At 49.8% G+C, this 17,274-nt stretch overlaps 1 protein-coding gene across 1 annotated transcript in view; it reads right to left on the bottom strand.

Annotated features, from left to right (window-relative positions):
* The window catches only part of CDYL2 (chromodomain Y like 2), a 157,817-nt gene that overhangs the window by 39,841 nt on the left and 100,702 nt on the right, over positions 1 to 17,274 (bottom strand). Inside the window, exon 2 of the mRNA XM_032853909.1 lies at positions 11,119 to 11,707. Coding sequence (XP_032709800.1) covers positions 11,119 to 11,707 — 589 coding nt within the window. The remainder of the gene's footprint in view (positions 1 to 11,118; positions 11,708 to 17,274) is intronic.

Here is a 17,274-nt window from a genome sequence, read left to right as displayed (position 1 = left end):
CAGTATTCACTGCACAGGGCAGGAAGGAAAACTTGGACATTATACCGAAGGCAGTCGCTCAACTTGGACCGATGTCAGGTGATGCTTGATGCTATTACCAAGCCGAGCTCATTTTGCAGTGTTCTCATCACCTGCACACCTGCTTGATGCCCCCACTGAACTCTGTGGGGACCAGCCTGAAAGTCACTCAGTTCTGCATCCGCAGGGCTGAGCACAGTGCCTGGTGAACAGCAAATGCTCTGCAAAGTGCTCATCAGGGAAATGAATGAGTGAAAAACAAATGGAGCAACCCCATTGTACCATGTGCCAACCTCATGGTTGACACTCTTGACGTTGGGACACATTCCATATTCATTTCTCAATGTGCTGGTCACACTCCCACACCTTTGAATTGGTCCTGTGCATGGAAACATTTATTTTCTGAAATCAGGTTGATCTTACACCTAGATGACTCATATCACACCTGCTCCTTCTGCCCCATGGCAGCTGAGCGAGATCTCACCTCTCAGAGACATCCAGGGAGACAACGCAGTGTCCATACTATGAATTTTCCTTCCCTTGGACAGAAAGTAGTAACACTGTTTGTGGTCTCAGCCATCAGCACACAGAAGAAAGAGGTTGAGAGACCAAACCCCCTCTCTGTCCTGGAAAGCCCATGTGCTAAAGGTCTCATCCATCTCAATGCAGCTCTGCTGTTACTGGCATGTGCTGTTACAGAGCAGCTCGTCCCTCTTCTTGTGGCTGTTTTTGTACATCCTCATTCTTTTATAGCCTCTACTCTACCTTTCACCATCCATTCAGTGCATAATTAGTGAGTGTCTATGAGATGCCTGGCACCTGGGACAGGCTGATGGGCAGAAACAGGCAGATCCTGCTTTCCAGTAGAACGTCCTGCCATGATGGAAATGTTCTATGCTGTTCCACCCAATATAGTAGCCAATAGTTACATATGGCTACTGAAATTGTAAAATCTTTGTTTAATTTTAATTAACTGAAATCTCTCCACATGTGCCCGGTAGCCACCATACTGGACATTGTAGGAGGGAATCCTGCTGCAGGATAATTACCTTGCATACCTTGCCAATCCTGACATACCTTTTCCCGACTGTCTGACTCCCTCCTCACCCTCAGAGTCATAAAGACAAGGGTCATGTTGGGCATTCTTAAATCTCCAGGACCAGGACAGCCCAGAACACAGAAATGGCTCAGCCATTGCTGAACCTGATGAGCCGATAAAGGAATAAGTGCCAGGCATGTAATGGAGGACCTACAGAAGTTTCCATCTCCTGAATGAAGGAGAAGGAGTGGGAAGAGGCCAGACAGCAGGACAGAGGTCTGCTGCTGGCCCCATGGAGAGACACGAGCCAGGCATCGCCTGTCCTGTCCATTCTCTCCAGTCTCGGTCAGCGCCTTGGGAAGCAGACTGATTCACAGAGAGGAGGGAGAGCTGGGACCCCCTGCAGGGCAATTCACATGGGAGCCCCTTCAGCTGCAAACTATGGCAGAGAGGGGCGGTAAGAAGGCTTAAAATAAATAAAAGAGAAGACTCATCAGCTCCACGGTTGAGCGAAGCCATCGCTTTGTCGACGGCAGGGTTAGGGTTTCCCAGCTGCAGTTCTTAGAAGAGAAAGTGATAGTTCTTGTGCATGAAAGCCATTTCCTGGTCTGTGGTTGACTCACCCAAGATCCCTAACGCCTTGTGAACAGTTCTGAGAGCACCCTGAGAGGGGAAGGCGAGGGTGGGGGGGACAAGGTTTACATGTCCCGTGCATCGGGAGGAACCAGACTCGGCAGTCGGGGACAGCAGCGTCTTTCAACAGAAGCATGGCTGGGCGGTCAGGATCTTCAGCGGGGAATGAAGTTGAAAACACCCCCCGTCACTGCACCCACTAGTGTCACGAAGAGTTCAAAGTACCCAACATGCACCCGAACTCCATACGCGTGGGATTATTTCACGGCTGGTGGCTGTCCCAGCCCCTCACTGTCCCCGAGTCCAGAATCCCCGAATTCACCAGCAAAGCCCAAATGGATGAACTTTTGAAAATCATACTTCGTCACGTTAGCCATCGTCTGGCATGTTGTAATGATGCCTCTGGACATGTCCTGAATTTCAGGGAAGCTGAGGTTCCAATGTTACTTAGAACTACTGGGAGGGGTAGCGCCTCCACAAGAGCAGACTGCATCTTTGGTCACAGACCCTCTGTCTCCTAGGCCGTCCTTGCCCGACTACCTCCAGAGTTCACAGCAAGTTTAAAGGAGAAATCTAATCACTTCCTGCACTGGGATTTCTACTAAGGAGTCTACTGCATATTCGCTTCCGCAGCCAAGGACTATGCAAAACACGGAAGTGCAACCCAAAGGGAATGCACTCTGAGAAATGGACCTGCAGTGCCCTGGATGGGGGGCAGGGCTGGGGGCGGTGCGGGGGGAGCCCGGGCGTCTAATTCAGAGCCTGCGAGACACCGTGAATATTAAGGGAGAAGAAGCGTAGCAAGTAGGGCCCTCTCGGCAGATGGTGAAAACAACTGTCAGACACGCAAGGGAAAGGGGATCCTTCCGTTGCTGCTGCAAAGAACCTGACAAAACATTAGCTCTGCGTGTCACGTCCCCAGGAGCAGGGAGCGCAATGTGAGAACACGGGACAGCCCCAGGTGGGGGTGATGCTGACATAGTGAAGGGGGGGGCGTGGACCTGGCACAGGACCCACATCACATAGCAGCAAGGGACTCTCACTTTCTCTCTTTTGTCTGTTCATCCACTCCCTCATTCGGCAGGTGTTTCTTAAGCACCTATCATGGGCAAAAGAGAGACCCCCGCCTGCCCTCACGGGGCTCAGAAGGCTCTCAGGGAGCGAAGCAAGCAGAGATCACCTACGTGATCAGGTTGTGACCCTTACACACCGAGGTCCATGCTGCCATTGAAGAAATATTGCTCTACGAGTGCAAGCAAAACTGGACTCCAACCGACACGGGGAATCGCTGTTGGGTGAGCCACGACAGAAGAGGAGAGACGGGCCGCCCACACACACTTAGAGCACAGGGAGACAGGTGTGCACCCGGTGCCAGGCACGCCAGGATGGGCAGGCTCTGCAGGCCCTGGAGAGTGTGAGCTGTGTGAAGGACTTCCTCAGCCTCTTCCAGACGGAATCCAAAAACACCCTCCTACTGCAGGCTCCCCGTCTGATCCTCCAGCCGACCCTGACGGAACCCCCTAGAGCCTCAGGCTCCCCTGTGGGCTAGACTACAACTGGCGGGGCTGCCACATTTCTTGTGATAGAGCTCCAAGCCCCCACATGTGGATCCTTGGCTGTGGTCCTGAGCCTGCCGTCAACACCCCCACCATCCCTGCCTTCTTCCTGGCTCCTTCTGGATCCTTCTATCAGCTTGTGCATCACCTCCTCCAAGAAGCCCTCTCTAACTCCCTCCCCAGCTGGCTTGGGCATCCCTGCCCACAGCTACTTCAAGATCATCTTCTCATCTCTCTGTGGTACAAGGCACTGCAATTACTTGTCTAAACAGTGTCTGGTATATTGTAGTCACTCAAAGAGGACCAGATGAGTAAACATCTATAAGAAAGGATTGATACACACAGTATTTTTTTATTATTATTTGGGAGAGAGAGAGTGAGAGAGAGAGCATGAGAGGGGAGGTCAGAGGCAGAAGCAGACTACCCGCGGAGCTGGGAGCCTGATGAGGGACTTGAATCCCAGGACTCTGGGATCATGATCTCGGCCGAAGGCAGTCGCTCAACTAACTGAGCCACCCAGGTGCCCCGATACACACAATATGTTAAGTGCTCTAAAACGCAAGTAGGAAAACACAAAGATCCAGTTGGAAAACTGGGAGGGGTGTGAAATAATAAAAGCTAATATTCACCAAATGTCCACCCTATGGCAGGTAAAATTCTTAGAGCTTTCTGGGGAGGAGTTCATGTCTTCTGTACCCCAACCCCACAAGTATCCGTACTTTAGGAATGAAGAACTTGGCCCAGAGAGGCTGGGCCATTTGCCAGAGGCCACATGGACAAACGCCTTCATCTACCCACCACACTAAGTGCTGGTGGTAAGACGATGTTCGGGCCACTCCCTGGGAGAGGAACACCCCAGCAGGAACGCAAGAAGACCCTCGTGCTCATTTGTAAACTGAAATCACAATGACAGAGCTTGGAAAAGTGGGACAGAGTTGCCAAGAGCTAGGGTTGGCCAGAGGGTATCTTTGGAGGCAGCATACATGTCTGTCAGGGAGCGGACAGTCTGGATGCTAGAAAACTCCGGGCACCTCAAAGGGAAGCAGATCCACACGCCTGACACAAATGGGTTTTTTAAGTTAAAACAAGATGTTCTCACCATTTCCAGGCTTTACTTGGATGTCGCCTTCTCAGTGAGGCCTCAGATTCTAGTTGTGTGTGTGTGGTATATGTTCCTTCTAATCTGAGGCCCAGAGGGAAATCGCTCACTGCTAGTCATTCCACTTCCCTGGAACGCCAAGTCAGCATCTTTGGAACCACTAAAGATGTCTCAGAGGCAGGCCCCGGGGGTCCTGGCCAGAATCGTGCCCCAGGACACAGGGAAGCTTGTGCTGGTTTGAACTTAAATTGCTGCAGTGCGTTTTCTTCCTTCTTAAAACCTAAAACTGTCCACAGACCTCTGAGAGCTTTAGCATCACTGGTCCTGGCACCACGCCCAAGCCCTCCCCTCTGATCTCTGTGTCTCAACCTCTTCGACTGAGCCTCAGTCTTCCTGTTCAGAGGCAAGGCCAATCACTGCAGACCTTGCTGTGCAGCTACGCTGTCCCGCCGCTAACTCCGAGAAACGCTGAGGGGACTGAAAGCTATCCCACGTGCAGGACCCAGGAGGGGCTCAGCACCACCAGTGCCCTAATCATCAAAGAGGACTGGGCTTTTGTCTGAGTGTTGGGAGGTGGGGGTAAGCCAAGGGCCTGGGGGTCCACGCCGACGGGGAGAAGGAGTTGGCAAGCCGATTTCTGTTACTATTTTGAGATCCTCTGCAGACAAGGCGCCCTCTTACTGCTTGCACCCTCTGGGGGGATGGGGTGTGGGGGTGCTTTACTGCTCCCCCACTTGCTCGGGTTCACCGCTAATGAATGGCCACTTGGAAACAGTTCCTAAGACTTGTTTTGAGGTAGCTGACAGGGGAAAAGAGTATCTGAGCTGACAAGGAAAGTGATGAGTCGATCTCCGAATCTCGACATCAGCTTCTCTGGATGCCAAAAACCTAATCCAGGAGCGGGGAACCGACCAACCACGATGTTGATTTCCCCCTTGGACTTGCCATGGGTCAGGGGACAGTCAGATTTTCCATCCCCGTCTGGCGCTTTCACTCCGAGGCAGTGGCCAAGCTGAAAGGTCTTCACGTTACCCCGTAAGAGAGGTTTAAGTTCATTCCTTAGCCCCTGGTCACTTACTGGCCACGCTTGGAAAGACAAACCAGACAACCCCCCACTCCCCAGGCTGCTGCTGTTGCTAATACTGGTTTGGAAAATGACCCACTTCTGAATAACACAGAGGCTGGTCAGCGTCTATGCGCCTGGGGGCGGGTGTCTCAAGTGTGCTGGCAGAACAGCTGGGGCGGGGCAGACAGACACCTGCGTGGACCAGAGGTCGCTGACGTGGTTCACTCTGTGGCTGGTGGCCGCAGACCGTGGCACTCGGAGCCAACTTTCCCCTCGGCCTCTTCCGGAGGCAGTCTGGGCACCTCAAGAAGCAGTGGTGACTCTAAAGGTCATGAACTGGGGTCATGTTCAGGGCACGGAGTGAGAAGTTTCTCTAGCAACTTCTAGTTTTGAGGAAGTATCCGGGACATTCAGCACTATATCCTTAAGTAGAACTGACCTGTGATTTTGCTTGCATTTCCCCTCCTTGTCTGGCTTGGAAATCCAGGTTACACTTGCCTCATCAAAGGGGTTGGGAGTGTTTCTCCTTTTTCTTCTGTTCTCTGTAATCATTTGGATAAGACAGGGATTGATCTACTCTGAAGTATTGAGTACACTCGCCTATAAAACCATCTGGGCCTTGTGGGCCTTCTTGCTGCTATTTTTATGAGTACTTTGTGATGATTCAGTTAATGATTTCTTTAATCGTTATAGATCCTGTTCAGGTTTTCTGGTCGTCCTTGAGTTCATCGTCCTTGAGTTCATTTCCTTAAGTTGTTTTTCTGTTTTGTTTTTTCGGGAATTGACCATCTTATCCAGGGTTTCAAACTGAATGGCACAGAGTTAGTCCCACTATCTCAGGCTTAGAAAGAGTCTATCCTTCCAATAATAAGGAAGAAGGGCAAGTTCAAATGCTCCATCAGCACTCCCGGCCCAAGCTCTCCCACCCTCTGCAATCAGGGCATGTGTTTGTCAGGGATAGGGGCTTTAGGGACTGCCCTGTACTGCCCGCAAGCCGGAGGGGCAGTGGTGTAGAGGCCAGCTCTGGAGTTGAATTACCTGGATTTCTCTCCTTGTTCCAATCTGGGCACACGTACCCTCGGTCTTCTCCTCTGTAAAATGGGTAGAACAGCCACAGCTAGCTCTCAGGACCATATGAGAATCACAAAAAGTGCTCTGTAAACCCCAAGGCCTCATCAAAGAAGAGTTCTTATCCTATAAAACTTTGAACTTAACTCATTTCACAAACTTTCCCCGTTAGGATGTTCACGAATGCCAACTCAAGGTCCAGAGCAGAAGGGCTTCCACTCAGTCAAGGACCATCAACTGCCATTTTCATCTCAACCCTCCTGGTGCTCATTAGCCTGGAGCAGTGGATCTGCAAGTGGGGTCCCCAGACCAGCGGCAGCATCTGGGAAACTTCTAGAAAGGCAGACTCCTGGGATCTACTCGACCTCTACTGAAACAGACCTCTGGAGGGTTGGCAGAACAACCTTGTGTTCTGACACACCCTTCGGGGACTCTGATGCTGGCTCCACGTGTGAGAGCCCTAAGTTCTTAGATGCCACAGGGCCCTACCGACGCTCCTGCTGAGTCCTGAGGTGCTTTTAAAACACGCTTACTCCCCGATGATCAATGAAGGGCAAAACAATAAATTGTGCAGGAAGAGGCGTGGGAAGAGATAAACAAACATTATAGAAGTGAAAGCTGAGATCATTTTAAAAGATCAATGGACAGAAATGGCAAATGCTGCCTGTTTGTGTGGGGTGACTCATTCAATGATAGGAACCATTCTGAAAACACTGAACCAAGCAGCATCTGAGCTGCAGGGCCCGCACGACAGGCAACAGTCGTCAGGACGCAAGGGAACGGCTTCTCAGAATTCCAAGACAGCGCACATGAGGCCACGGGCTCAGCACCAGCGCTCGAAGCTCACCAGCTTCAGGGACATTCAGAGAACGCTGGGCGCCTGCGGCAGTGCTCGTGCTCGGGGCGGAACGCTGGCTCGGAGTGAGGGATGCTTCCACAGGTTAGGGGCTCACTGAATCTGTAAAGTCCTGGTGCTCCCGCCTGCTCAGACAAGAGCGTGCCAACCGGTTCTCCTGGACCAGGCCATGAGAGAAGGCAGCTAACTCAACAGCTTTTCCATACAGATGAAACTGGTCTATTTTAGAGAAACAGAAAGAGGGAGAGAGAAAGAAAGAAAGAGAGAGAGAGAGAGATGCCTGGTGGACGAGTGCGTCAACAAGAAGAAGTGATGTCAGATTATAAACCTTTGGGGGACCAAATCCTATTCACACACAAGCTTAACATCTAACGTGTGACCGGCTCTACCAGCAAATGGATCCTTGAACCACTGCGGAGAAACCAAATACTTCCTCTGAGATGACCATATAGTTAAAATTCCGCATTGGAAATGCATAACCCACACCCTGCCCCTGAGATCTGGATTCATTCGACTGGGGTGGAGCCCATTTCTAACAAGCTCCCCAAGGGATACTGAGGCAGATGGTTCCGGACCACAGAGCCATTTGTCATTACCAGAGGAGTCCGAATCAAGAGCAGTACTCAGTCGTTGCGCACACTTCACAAACATTGCTGGGGAAAATGCAGGCTGAAACCAAAACACCACCCGCCAGAGCCCCGATTTAGCATTTGTTCCCACAGCACAGATCAGGGAAGTCAGCAGTAAATGAGTAACGTGTTACATAAGTTGCTTTTCTGTATGCAGAACCTTAATTCACCAACGAGAAGTTAAAATCATATAAAAAGCAACGGCCCACCCCCAAAACAAATGCTGGGAAAGCGAAGCCAGGATCTCCCCAGCCCCTTCTGGCAGCCAAAGATAATCCCGCCTCTGTGCTATAGACCCCACTGGCTCACCTCGAGCCACGAGGAACTGGATCCTCGGAGGAGGTGGGGAAAGGTGGGGAAGAAAACAACATTCAGATCTCTGCATGGCACGGACACCAGCTTCAACGAGGCTTTTCTCTGGTTTAAATCATAAGCAGAGCCAGGTTTTACTTGACTACACCTCTGACCCCTTGCTGACAAGTTCTGGAACCACAGAACCCCTCTGTCTTGAGTCCAATCTAAGAACCCCAAACCACTTTCTGTCTTTGGTACGGATTCCCAATCTTTTCCTTTCCCCCATTATCCTAACACCTAAGATAGTAAGCTAGTTCTAACTAGAGTGTTAAAGGCTGACAGTGCCTGGAGAATTTATCAGCCCAGTGATCACAGAGGATGTGAACGTGGGCCTAGCAAAGCTGTGCCATGCGTGTAATATACATGTTACTTCTTCCGCTGAGCTGGCCTCAGGAACCTCTCAACGCTGACCTGGAGCCAGCCACTCTCATCTTACTGGGAGAAGTCCCTACCTATCTTTTTATTGCTCCAAGCACCTAGTGTGGTGACTAGCCCTTAGGAAGTGCTAAAAATTAAAAAAATTTAAAAAATTTAAAAAAAATTAAAATTTTTTTTAAAAAGCGATGAACTGACTTAAACTGATGTCTGATGTGAGCCTTAACCGCCACCCCCGTTTTGCCACAGAGCACGTTTCAAACGCCTTAGAGTCACCTGGGGTGCTTATTAAAAACCCACCTTCTGGGCTCTGCCCCAGACTTTGTAAGTCAGATTCTATGGGACAGTCATTGTTAACAAGGCGCCACATAATCGTACACACATAAAATCTGAGAACCTCAGCCTTAACCTTACAGGGGAACGTCAAGGACACCCATACTATGCAATGTAATTAAGCCAAAGAGCCCTCTGAGAACACCCCCAAACGGAAAAAAACAGAGGTAGGCAGCTTGCTGCTCGCTATCCAGGTACACGCCCAAGTAGAGAACGTTCAACGTCGGGGGGAAAATGAGGCCAATAAGAGACCAGAGACGAGAAAGGTCTAGAGAAGCATTCTGGAGTGAAGACTGGGATTTAACAAGGCCAGCAGGCTCATCCTCACCTTCCCCCACTTGGCTGTGGGGCACCATGCCCCAGTGGGAGGTCATGAACCAGGGGGCATCGACGAGGCCCAAAGACAGAGAGCACATGGCTAGGAGCTTGCCCCACTTTGGAAAGTCACATGGAATGAGATGCGCACCTACACTTCTCTACCAATGTGCTTCTCTGTTGCACCCCCCAGGCTGGTGGCTACAGTCAGCAAACTGTCCCCCCTCGTGCTTCTCCTGCCACTCTTGGGGCAACCACGCTCTGAGCAGGGCAGAGGACGGCCACCAGCCAGGGTGCGGGGCATCATGCCCACACTCCTTGCGTCCACACCCAAGGAGCCTCAGAAACTCCCCCCAGCAGCCGTCCTCCCCAAGACAGGGAATTCCTCCGCCCCGGGCAGCTGTCAGGGGAACGTCAAACACGGATGTTTATGCCAGGCCTCATTTACACAAGCCCACTCCTCCCCGAGAGATGAATTTTAAAAACAAACAGCTTTTACATATGTTAGCAGGCAGAGTCATGTGAGCATCAGGGATCCCCAGACGGGAACGTGAGTCAATCTGGGGCAGACACTGCTAAATAAATCCTGTTTGGGTGAAATTCCTCTCTCTGGAGAAAGAGGAACCTCAAAGCAGATCGCTCAGATTCCCCAGCAAGACTCCCTGAAGACACCCCCGCTCGCTGCAGCGGGGGCAGGCCCTGAGCACCGCACACTCTGCCATCGCCACCGTGTTCCTGTGCGTTTGCCTCCGTCACGCCCCCTCCTGGGAGCTCTGCCAGCCTGTCCCACCTATGCCCCACACCCCCACGCCCACACACACTCTGGTTCCACCAAGGTGTCAGATGTCCCTTCTCTGTTGGGCACGGGTCGTCCACGCTCATCCCGAGGCTTAGGATTCTGGCAGCTAAAGAGAAAAACGCCACCAGCCAGACCACGGGGTATCTGAGAAACAAGGGTGTGCCCGCAACCTGTATAGACGGCTAACCCAGAAGATCCGGGCTGCTAAGGCCCCGGCAAGGAGTAATTTCACTACTAAGGAAATGTCGGGTTTGGGAGTTTTAATTACCTGGGTCACTGCCTCCCCTTTCCTTAACCTTACCTGTGGGCACTTGGTAAAAGGGAGGAATTCTGTAACCTTTGCTGGATTGCTTCATGGTGGAAGAAGGTGCAAACCCAAAGAACAGGCAGAGGGTGGGGTCAGGGCACCATCCAGGACCTCTGCAGACATGGGGCCAGATCCCCCCAGGCCAGCAACAGAGGACGCTCAAGAGGCTCCAGCATAAGAATGGGTCTGGAGAATTTCAAGTCCAGACTGGGTCTGAGAAGAGGGAGAGACCCTGCCTTTCTGGGCTATACTGCGAGGGCTCAATGAGAAAGCACGCTCTGCCCTGGGAAGAAAGCATGTCCTCTGGGGACAGGAGTCTCGGGTCCTGGAGGGTGACCTGAGACTTAGAGCTGCCCTCACAACGGGGGCTCAGGAGGGTTCCCATGGCCCTGGTGTGTTCCAGCAGTCAGGAATTTTCAGCCCATTATAGGCCTTGGCTGGAGCCTCAGTGGCTTGGCCTCCCCGCCCCCGCCCTGGGCACAGGTGCCTGTAACCAGCGCGGGCCTACGACCAAGGCCACATTGCCCTCGGTGAGAGAGATAGAAGGGGAATTACTACCTAGCTAAGGGTCAGCGGTGTTGGGGTGGAGGTAGATGGTGGAGGGGGCGGGTCTTACAGAGCTCCCTGGGCTGCATGAAAAGCCTCAGAGGAAGGAAAGGCAAGCCACGTACCGAGCCCATTCTCTGCCAATGCCGCGTGGTTGACGCCACATTCCGCCAGCTCCTGCTCTCCCACGTCATTCAAATCCAAGCCAGGCTGGTGGGACCCATTTCCAAAGTGCCTCTCGTCCTTCTCAGAGCCGGCATCCCCATTCTCCATGCCATTCTGAGCCTTTTTCAGCGGCATTATCTGCAAACCGCTGGGGGTAGTCCTGTAAGACACTGTCTTGGTGGCCCTGTCACCTCCCGCGGGGGGCTTGGCTGAATAGCCTTTTTTTGGCTTGGACAAGGAAGGGTTGATACGCTTCCGTTTGTGGGAAGTCCCTTTGCTCTTCCCAGATTCTGAAGGTCTGTGGGAGAGTTTCTCCACCGACGGGCCCCGGCCGTCACGCAGGAGCTTGGAGGCGCTGGCCTGCTTCCCTGACTTGATCCGTTTGTCCTTGGAAACGTGCAGCCCGTTGAATTCGTCGATAAACTCCTCACAGTGCAACAGGTGGTGCTCTGGCTCCCACGTGTCTTCCGTGCTTCCGTAGCCTTTCCATCGGATAAGATACTCCCATTTCCCTTTCTTGTTCTTCCTCTTGTCTACAATCCTTTCGACCTGGGACACAAGATAAGAAAGTGAGCAAAGAGAGGAAAGAAAGCAGAGAGGAGAGAAATTAGTCCTGGGGAACAAGAAGACAAAGCCCACACTCACAACAGAAGCACCTGCCCAACCCCGGGGGCAAGCCGTGCAACACTGGAAGCTGACACTTCCCAGGGGTGCTCAAGAAGGCTGGCTTATTTTAGGACACCACTGAATGGAACCAGAGGCACTCGGCTGTTTCCCATGACAACTGTGTGATGCCATGCCCGGCTGGTGGCATCTGCCTGTCCATCCGAGGTTTACTCTTGCTTGAAATCACAGTGCGAGCTTTCACTGAAGTTCTTTATTCATTTCATTGCACCAAAGTAAAATCAGACATTTAAAGACCAATTTGGTGTGACTTTTTCACCCTTACTTATGGTAAGTAACATTTATGGAGCACTTACATGGTAGGCACTATGCTAAATGTACCCTTATTTGTAATAATATGAATGCTTAGTCACACTCATTGGCCAGGTACTAAACACCGGGCACGGATGGTCCCATTTCATTTTCCCTTGACGACAATCCAGGGAAACAGGTGTTCCTTCTATCCCCAGTCTACACGGAGGAAATGAAGCTTCAGGGAGATTAGGTCACCCAACCAAGTTCCAAGCTAATAAGGGCAGAGCTGGGATTTGAACCACTCTTACCCCTGATTTATTTTCTTAATCACAAGGCCACGCCAACTTTCTCAACTACAAAAATCTTCCTTACTGTCCAAAACTGATTTGAATCGACAAAGCCCATTATCCCTCTCTGCCCCCAACCACAGTAAGCTCCCTCAGCCTCCAATGCAGGGCTAAGAGTTGAGACCTAAATCTCTATTTGTTGGGGTCTAAAGCCATGTGTCACTGTCTACATACCTTCAAACGTACAAAAATCTGCCCAGTTTCCAAGGATTCTCATGGGAGAGCACATGTAGAAAAATGCCAGTCCTAATGCTAATAACTGGTCAGTCAAGGGGAAGATTTCAACTTTGCACTAGATGTGAAATTCTTTAAATTAAAAAAAAAAATTCCCAATGCTCTACTCCCCTAAAAGCTAAATTTTGATGAAAAAGTAAAACACCTACATTCAAAAGTTCATTACATTTCAATATCAACACAATGGAATTCTGACCCAAAGAAATTAATGAACGAGGAATATGCCCTTGAAACTCATGAGTAGAAAAACAAGGTGAGAAAGAAGAAATGAACACAGGTTTAACTGATCATTTTTCAAGACGAGTACTAAGTGCATGGGGGTCCATTATAGGACTGTTATGTGTACATGTCTGAATTTTTATGATTAAAATTTTCCACAATAAAAAGTTAAAAAAAAAAATGTAGAAAAGTGAGATTGTTTCCCAATGGTTGATGTACAAGAGAGGCTATGGAAAATAATTAAATGATTTTCACTGCTTTGCACTTAATAAATATGCAAATGGCTAGGCCATACGGCCTCTTCATAACACTGCTTCTTCAGAGACAATTTAAATGGTTTCCTTAATTGATTTATCTACAATCAAATTGGCCTATTTCTATTAAAATTCCTTTCCTTACAAAATGCTCTGTGAACATCTGTTTTAGATTTATTACATAATTTTTAGATGTATCACACAAACTCTATAACAGTTTAAAAAAGTAAAACCATGCCAAACTAATGCAGCTTCCCAATCTCTGGATCAAGGAACGGGGCTAGCTGAGTTGTCACTTGTAATGATGTTTCAGAAAGTCCGGAGTCTCTTCTTTCTAGAAGAGCCTGCAGCCTTGCACATTTGGAGGTCTTTGAAGGGAAAAACACTCTGCAGGTTTATAGAGCGAGGAAGGTGAACAGTACCCTGGCCCTGCCCGAAATAGCAGCATTCTCAAGAACGCCAACCTAGGAGTATCAGAAGGAAGCCCAGATATTTCTAAGGAGCTAAGGGATTTGTGTTGGCATGGAGGTCTCCAGCTTCAGAAAGCATATGGAGACACTTCTTCCCCAGGATGAAGCAGAAAACCATGTTAGACAAACAGTCAACACAATGGGTAGGTGGGCAGGTGGATGGATGGATGGATGGATGGATGGATGGATGGATGGATGGAAAAATGGATGGCTGAGGGACGGATGGACACATGGGTGGAGTGTGGGATTGTGGGGGGAATGCAAGGATGGATAAATGGACAGATGACTGGATTCATGGGTGCAAGGGAGCGTAAAGACGTGAGTTCAGAAACGGATGTGTAGACTGATGGATGGCACTCACTTATCAAAACAGACCTAGTATAAGGCTATAGAACAAGCCTATCTGGTTTAAATCTCCTGGTAAGCCTTTTATTATGTGTTCTTGAGCAAGTTAAACCTCTTTAGGCCTCATGTGATTCATCAAGCAAGGAGGAAATGACAGCACCTACTTCACAGGGTGGTTGTGGAGAATATACAAATAAGTAGTTTTTCATTCCATAATAAAGGTCACTTAATCCTGCCTATCCTCCTGTGAATACAAACTTTGGTGGTATCCAGAGATAGAATGTTTCTCCACCCTGCAGAATATGACCCCCTAAGGATAATCAACTCCTCCCTGGGAAGGAGAGTCAACCTACTTACATAAGTCCTTCTAATTATGGGAGATCGCTATGCTGAGCAGCCTTACTCAAGAAGCCTGGGGAGTCAGCAAGGGCACAGTGTCCACACAGCTACTGAGGGCCACACTGCGGGTGGGGGACTTGGTTTCTTCCCTCCTAGTTACTGGAGGAATGAGTCACAAATGGGAAACAGAAGGGCCACCGCCACCACTTCTGGTCCCATGCACAAAGCCACTGGTAGTCTGACAGCCATTTCTACTTAAATTAACCCAATACCAACAACAAATAGTATTTTTTAAAAATATTTTCTTTATTTATCTAGAGAGAGTGTGTGTGTGCACATGAGCAGGGGGAAAGGCAGAGGGAGAAGGAGAGAATCTCAAGCACACTCCATACTGGGCATGGAGCCCAGTGCAGGGCTCAATCTTACCACCCTGAGATCGTGACTTGAGCTGAAACCAAGAGTTGGGTGCCTAACCTATTGAGCCACCCAGGTGCCCCCCACAACAAATAATATTAACAGGACCATCCCTAATAGCCTGATGTGTAGAGGGAAACTATTGGCTCTGCCACTTTCTATCCACATGACCCTGGGCAAGTTGCCCAATTTCTCTGGGCCTCAGTCTCCCCGTCTGTAAAATAGGTTCACAAAGACTATTTCTTTCAGGTTCACAAAATGAACTGCTTTTATTGAAAGACCAAAATGCTCACAAGGAGCTCAGAAGAAAGTTGGCTCTGAATTTCCCATCATACAAGTATGCATGTCCCTGCAATCTCCTGGGACCTAATTTCCTTCTTTACATCCCTATATAGGTTTTCTGACCCTCTTTTCCTCTTCTTCTCAGGAGACTCTCAAACAGAACCAGAATTCTAATTTGTACTGGTGATAACAAAAGCCCACGTTATTTAGGACGTGGTCTTGCTAAGGCTCCCCCAGCCTCCTCAGCTGTCCCCTAACACCTCACACCTCCTGAAAACACAGACCCGGGCCTCCAGCTTCTGGTGGCCCCATCCTGTGCCCTCTCCCACCTCACCGGCACAAGGCCTCCTGCACCACCTGAAACCCAGTCCCTCCAAATGAAGACTGTCATCAATTCCCTCCCCTTGTAATTACTGACAAACACATGAATGATATTAAAAACTCATGGGCTCACACACACCTACCAGGTCCTTTCTTTCAAAGATAAGCAATCTGAAACCTTGAACTGTTTCTCAGAGTTCAGCCAAATTATTAATTAACATTTACTCCCTGTGATCCCAGCCAGCATGAGACACTCTCCTATGGCAGGCGGGGACAGGGAGCTTCCAATGCAATTATTACCAGCACCACCATGACGAGCGGATGGCTGTCTCATTAGGAACAGTAATGATGATAATCACCTTTACTGGTACATGCTGTCCCAGGAACTGTGCTGAGCACTTATGAGTTTTGAGACTTCACCTTCATACCCAGGCTGGCAGCTGGGCATGACCCTCACCCTTGGACATGGGAGAAAGCTGAGGCTCAGAGAAGGTAGGTGACTTTCTCTGGATCACAGAGTCAGTAGGTGGTGAGCCAAGATGGGACCCCTCACTCGTGAGTCTCCAGCCCAAGTCCTCAGCCCCTGGGCCACATCTCACCAGGAGGAAGCCATCGGGCTGGGGCAGGGGGGACACACTCCTTAAATGAGCCAGCATAAAGTAACGTGTGGAAACAAGTGACAGTGAAAAGAATGTAAGACAGGAAACAGTGACGGAGGGAACAGGGCTACTCCACGTCAGATGGGCAGGAAAGGCTCCTATGAGAAAGAACAAGTTAAGCTAACACCGAATAGGGCCTTCAGAGGTGGAAAAAATTTGAACCAGGGACAGGCCTTTCCAAGTAGAGAGAGGTCACTCCCCACCTTCCTCTTCAGCCTTCCACTAACAGGCGGGTCAAATGTATGTGATACCTACAGATTGACTATATATCATGTACACAGACTCATTCAATTTTCCAAATAAGCCAATGAGGCAGGTCATTTTATTCTCTCCCTTTTTTAACAGAGGATAAAACTGAGGCACCGAGAGGTTAAGGCCCTTGGCTAAGACCCCACCTCCGACAATCAGTGGAGAGCGAAGACTTGGCCCAAAGCATCTTGGCTCCAAACCCCATGCTTTCAGTGAGTGCATTACACCCACTATCCACTCATGCCCAGTAGGCCCAACCTGGCTGAGGACCCACCCTGACAGCGTATCTACAGTTTCAGACACTTGCCTCAGCACTGCCAAGGTCACAGAAGACCTAAAGCACCGATACGTGGCTTAGGAGTAGCATCTTGGGCCTGACTCTCCTAGCTTGCCAAGGGGGCCTCCCTCCCCTTCTGCTCCAATTCTGTTGGTTCAAATGGAAACAGATTAACCATCAATCATATTCCTACTCCAGCTTCCCACCAAACAAGAACAGTATATGAAATTACAGTAGCTCAGAAACCCAGGGTTACCAAAGGTTTTCCAGACTCTTGAAGGAATGCCTCCCACGCCCTATGGGACTAGAATGATAAACTTAGTGTTACTAAGACATGACTTTCCTCTGAATGCCAAGAGCAAGAACAAGAGAGAATAAAGAAAAAGGCCCAGGCCTGCTGTGTGCCCACACATACGTCAGAGCAGCCAGCCACAGACATCCCCAGATTCTGGACCTCAAGCCCCACACCTGCAAGGACCTCTCTTTCTGCATCCTTCCAACATCCTGGGACAACTTCCTTGGGCATAGAAAGGCAAAGGAACCCCATTATTACAACTCAGGGTATGAGGTCCTCGGCAAGGATAAAGATAGGACAAGACCGGGAAGCAACTAGGTATGGGGTGTTTTAGGTCAGGAAGACTGATTGTTTCAGATTATCTCATCCGAGAAGGCAGTATAAACAGGCAGCATTTTTCACTCAGTCCAGCAAAACTACACTAGAGAAATAGCTGTGAGTCTGGGGGGACTCTGTAACATCCAAGTGATGAGAGACCAAGAGAAATTCCCAC

Source organism: Lontra canadensis, unplaced genomic scaffold (genome assembly GCF_010015895.1).
Source record: "Lontra canadensis isolate GAN:19392208 unplaced genomic scaffold, GSC_riverotter_1.0 scaffold8, whole genome shotgun sequence".
In the NCBI taxonomy this organism is placed as follows: Eukaryota; Metazoa; Chordata; class Mammalia; order Carnivora; family Mustelidae; genus Lontra; species Lontra canadensis.
Note: the sequence above shows the minus strand (reverse complement) of the source record. Positions and strands in the feature narration are given on the sequence as shown.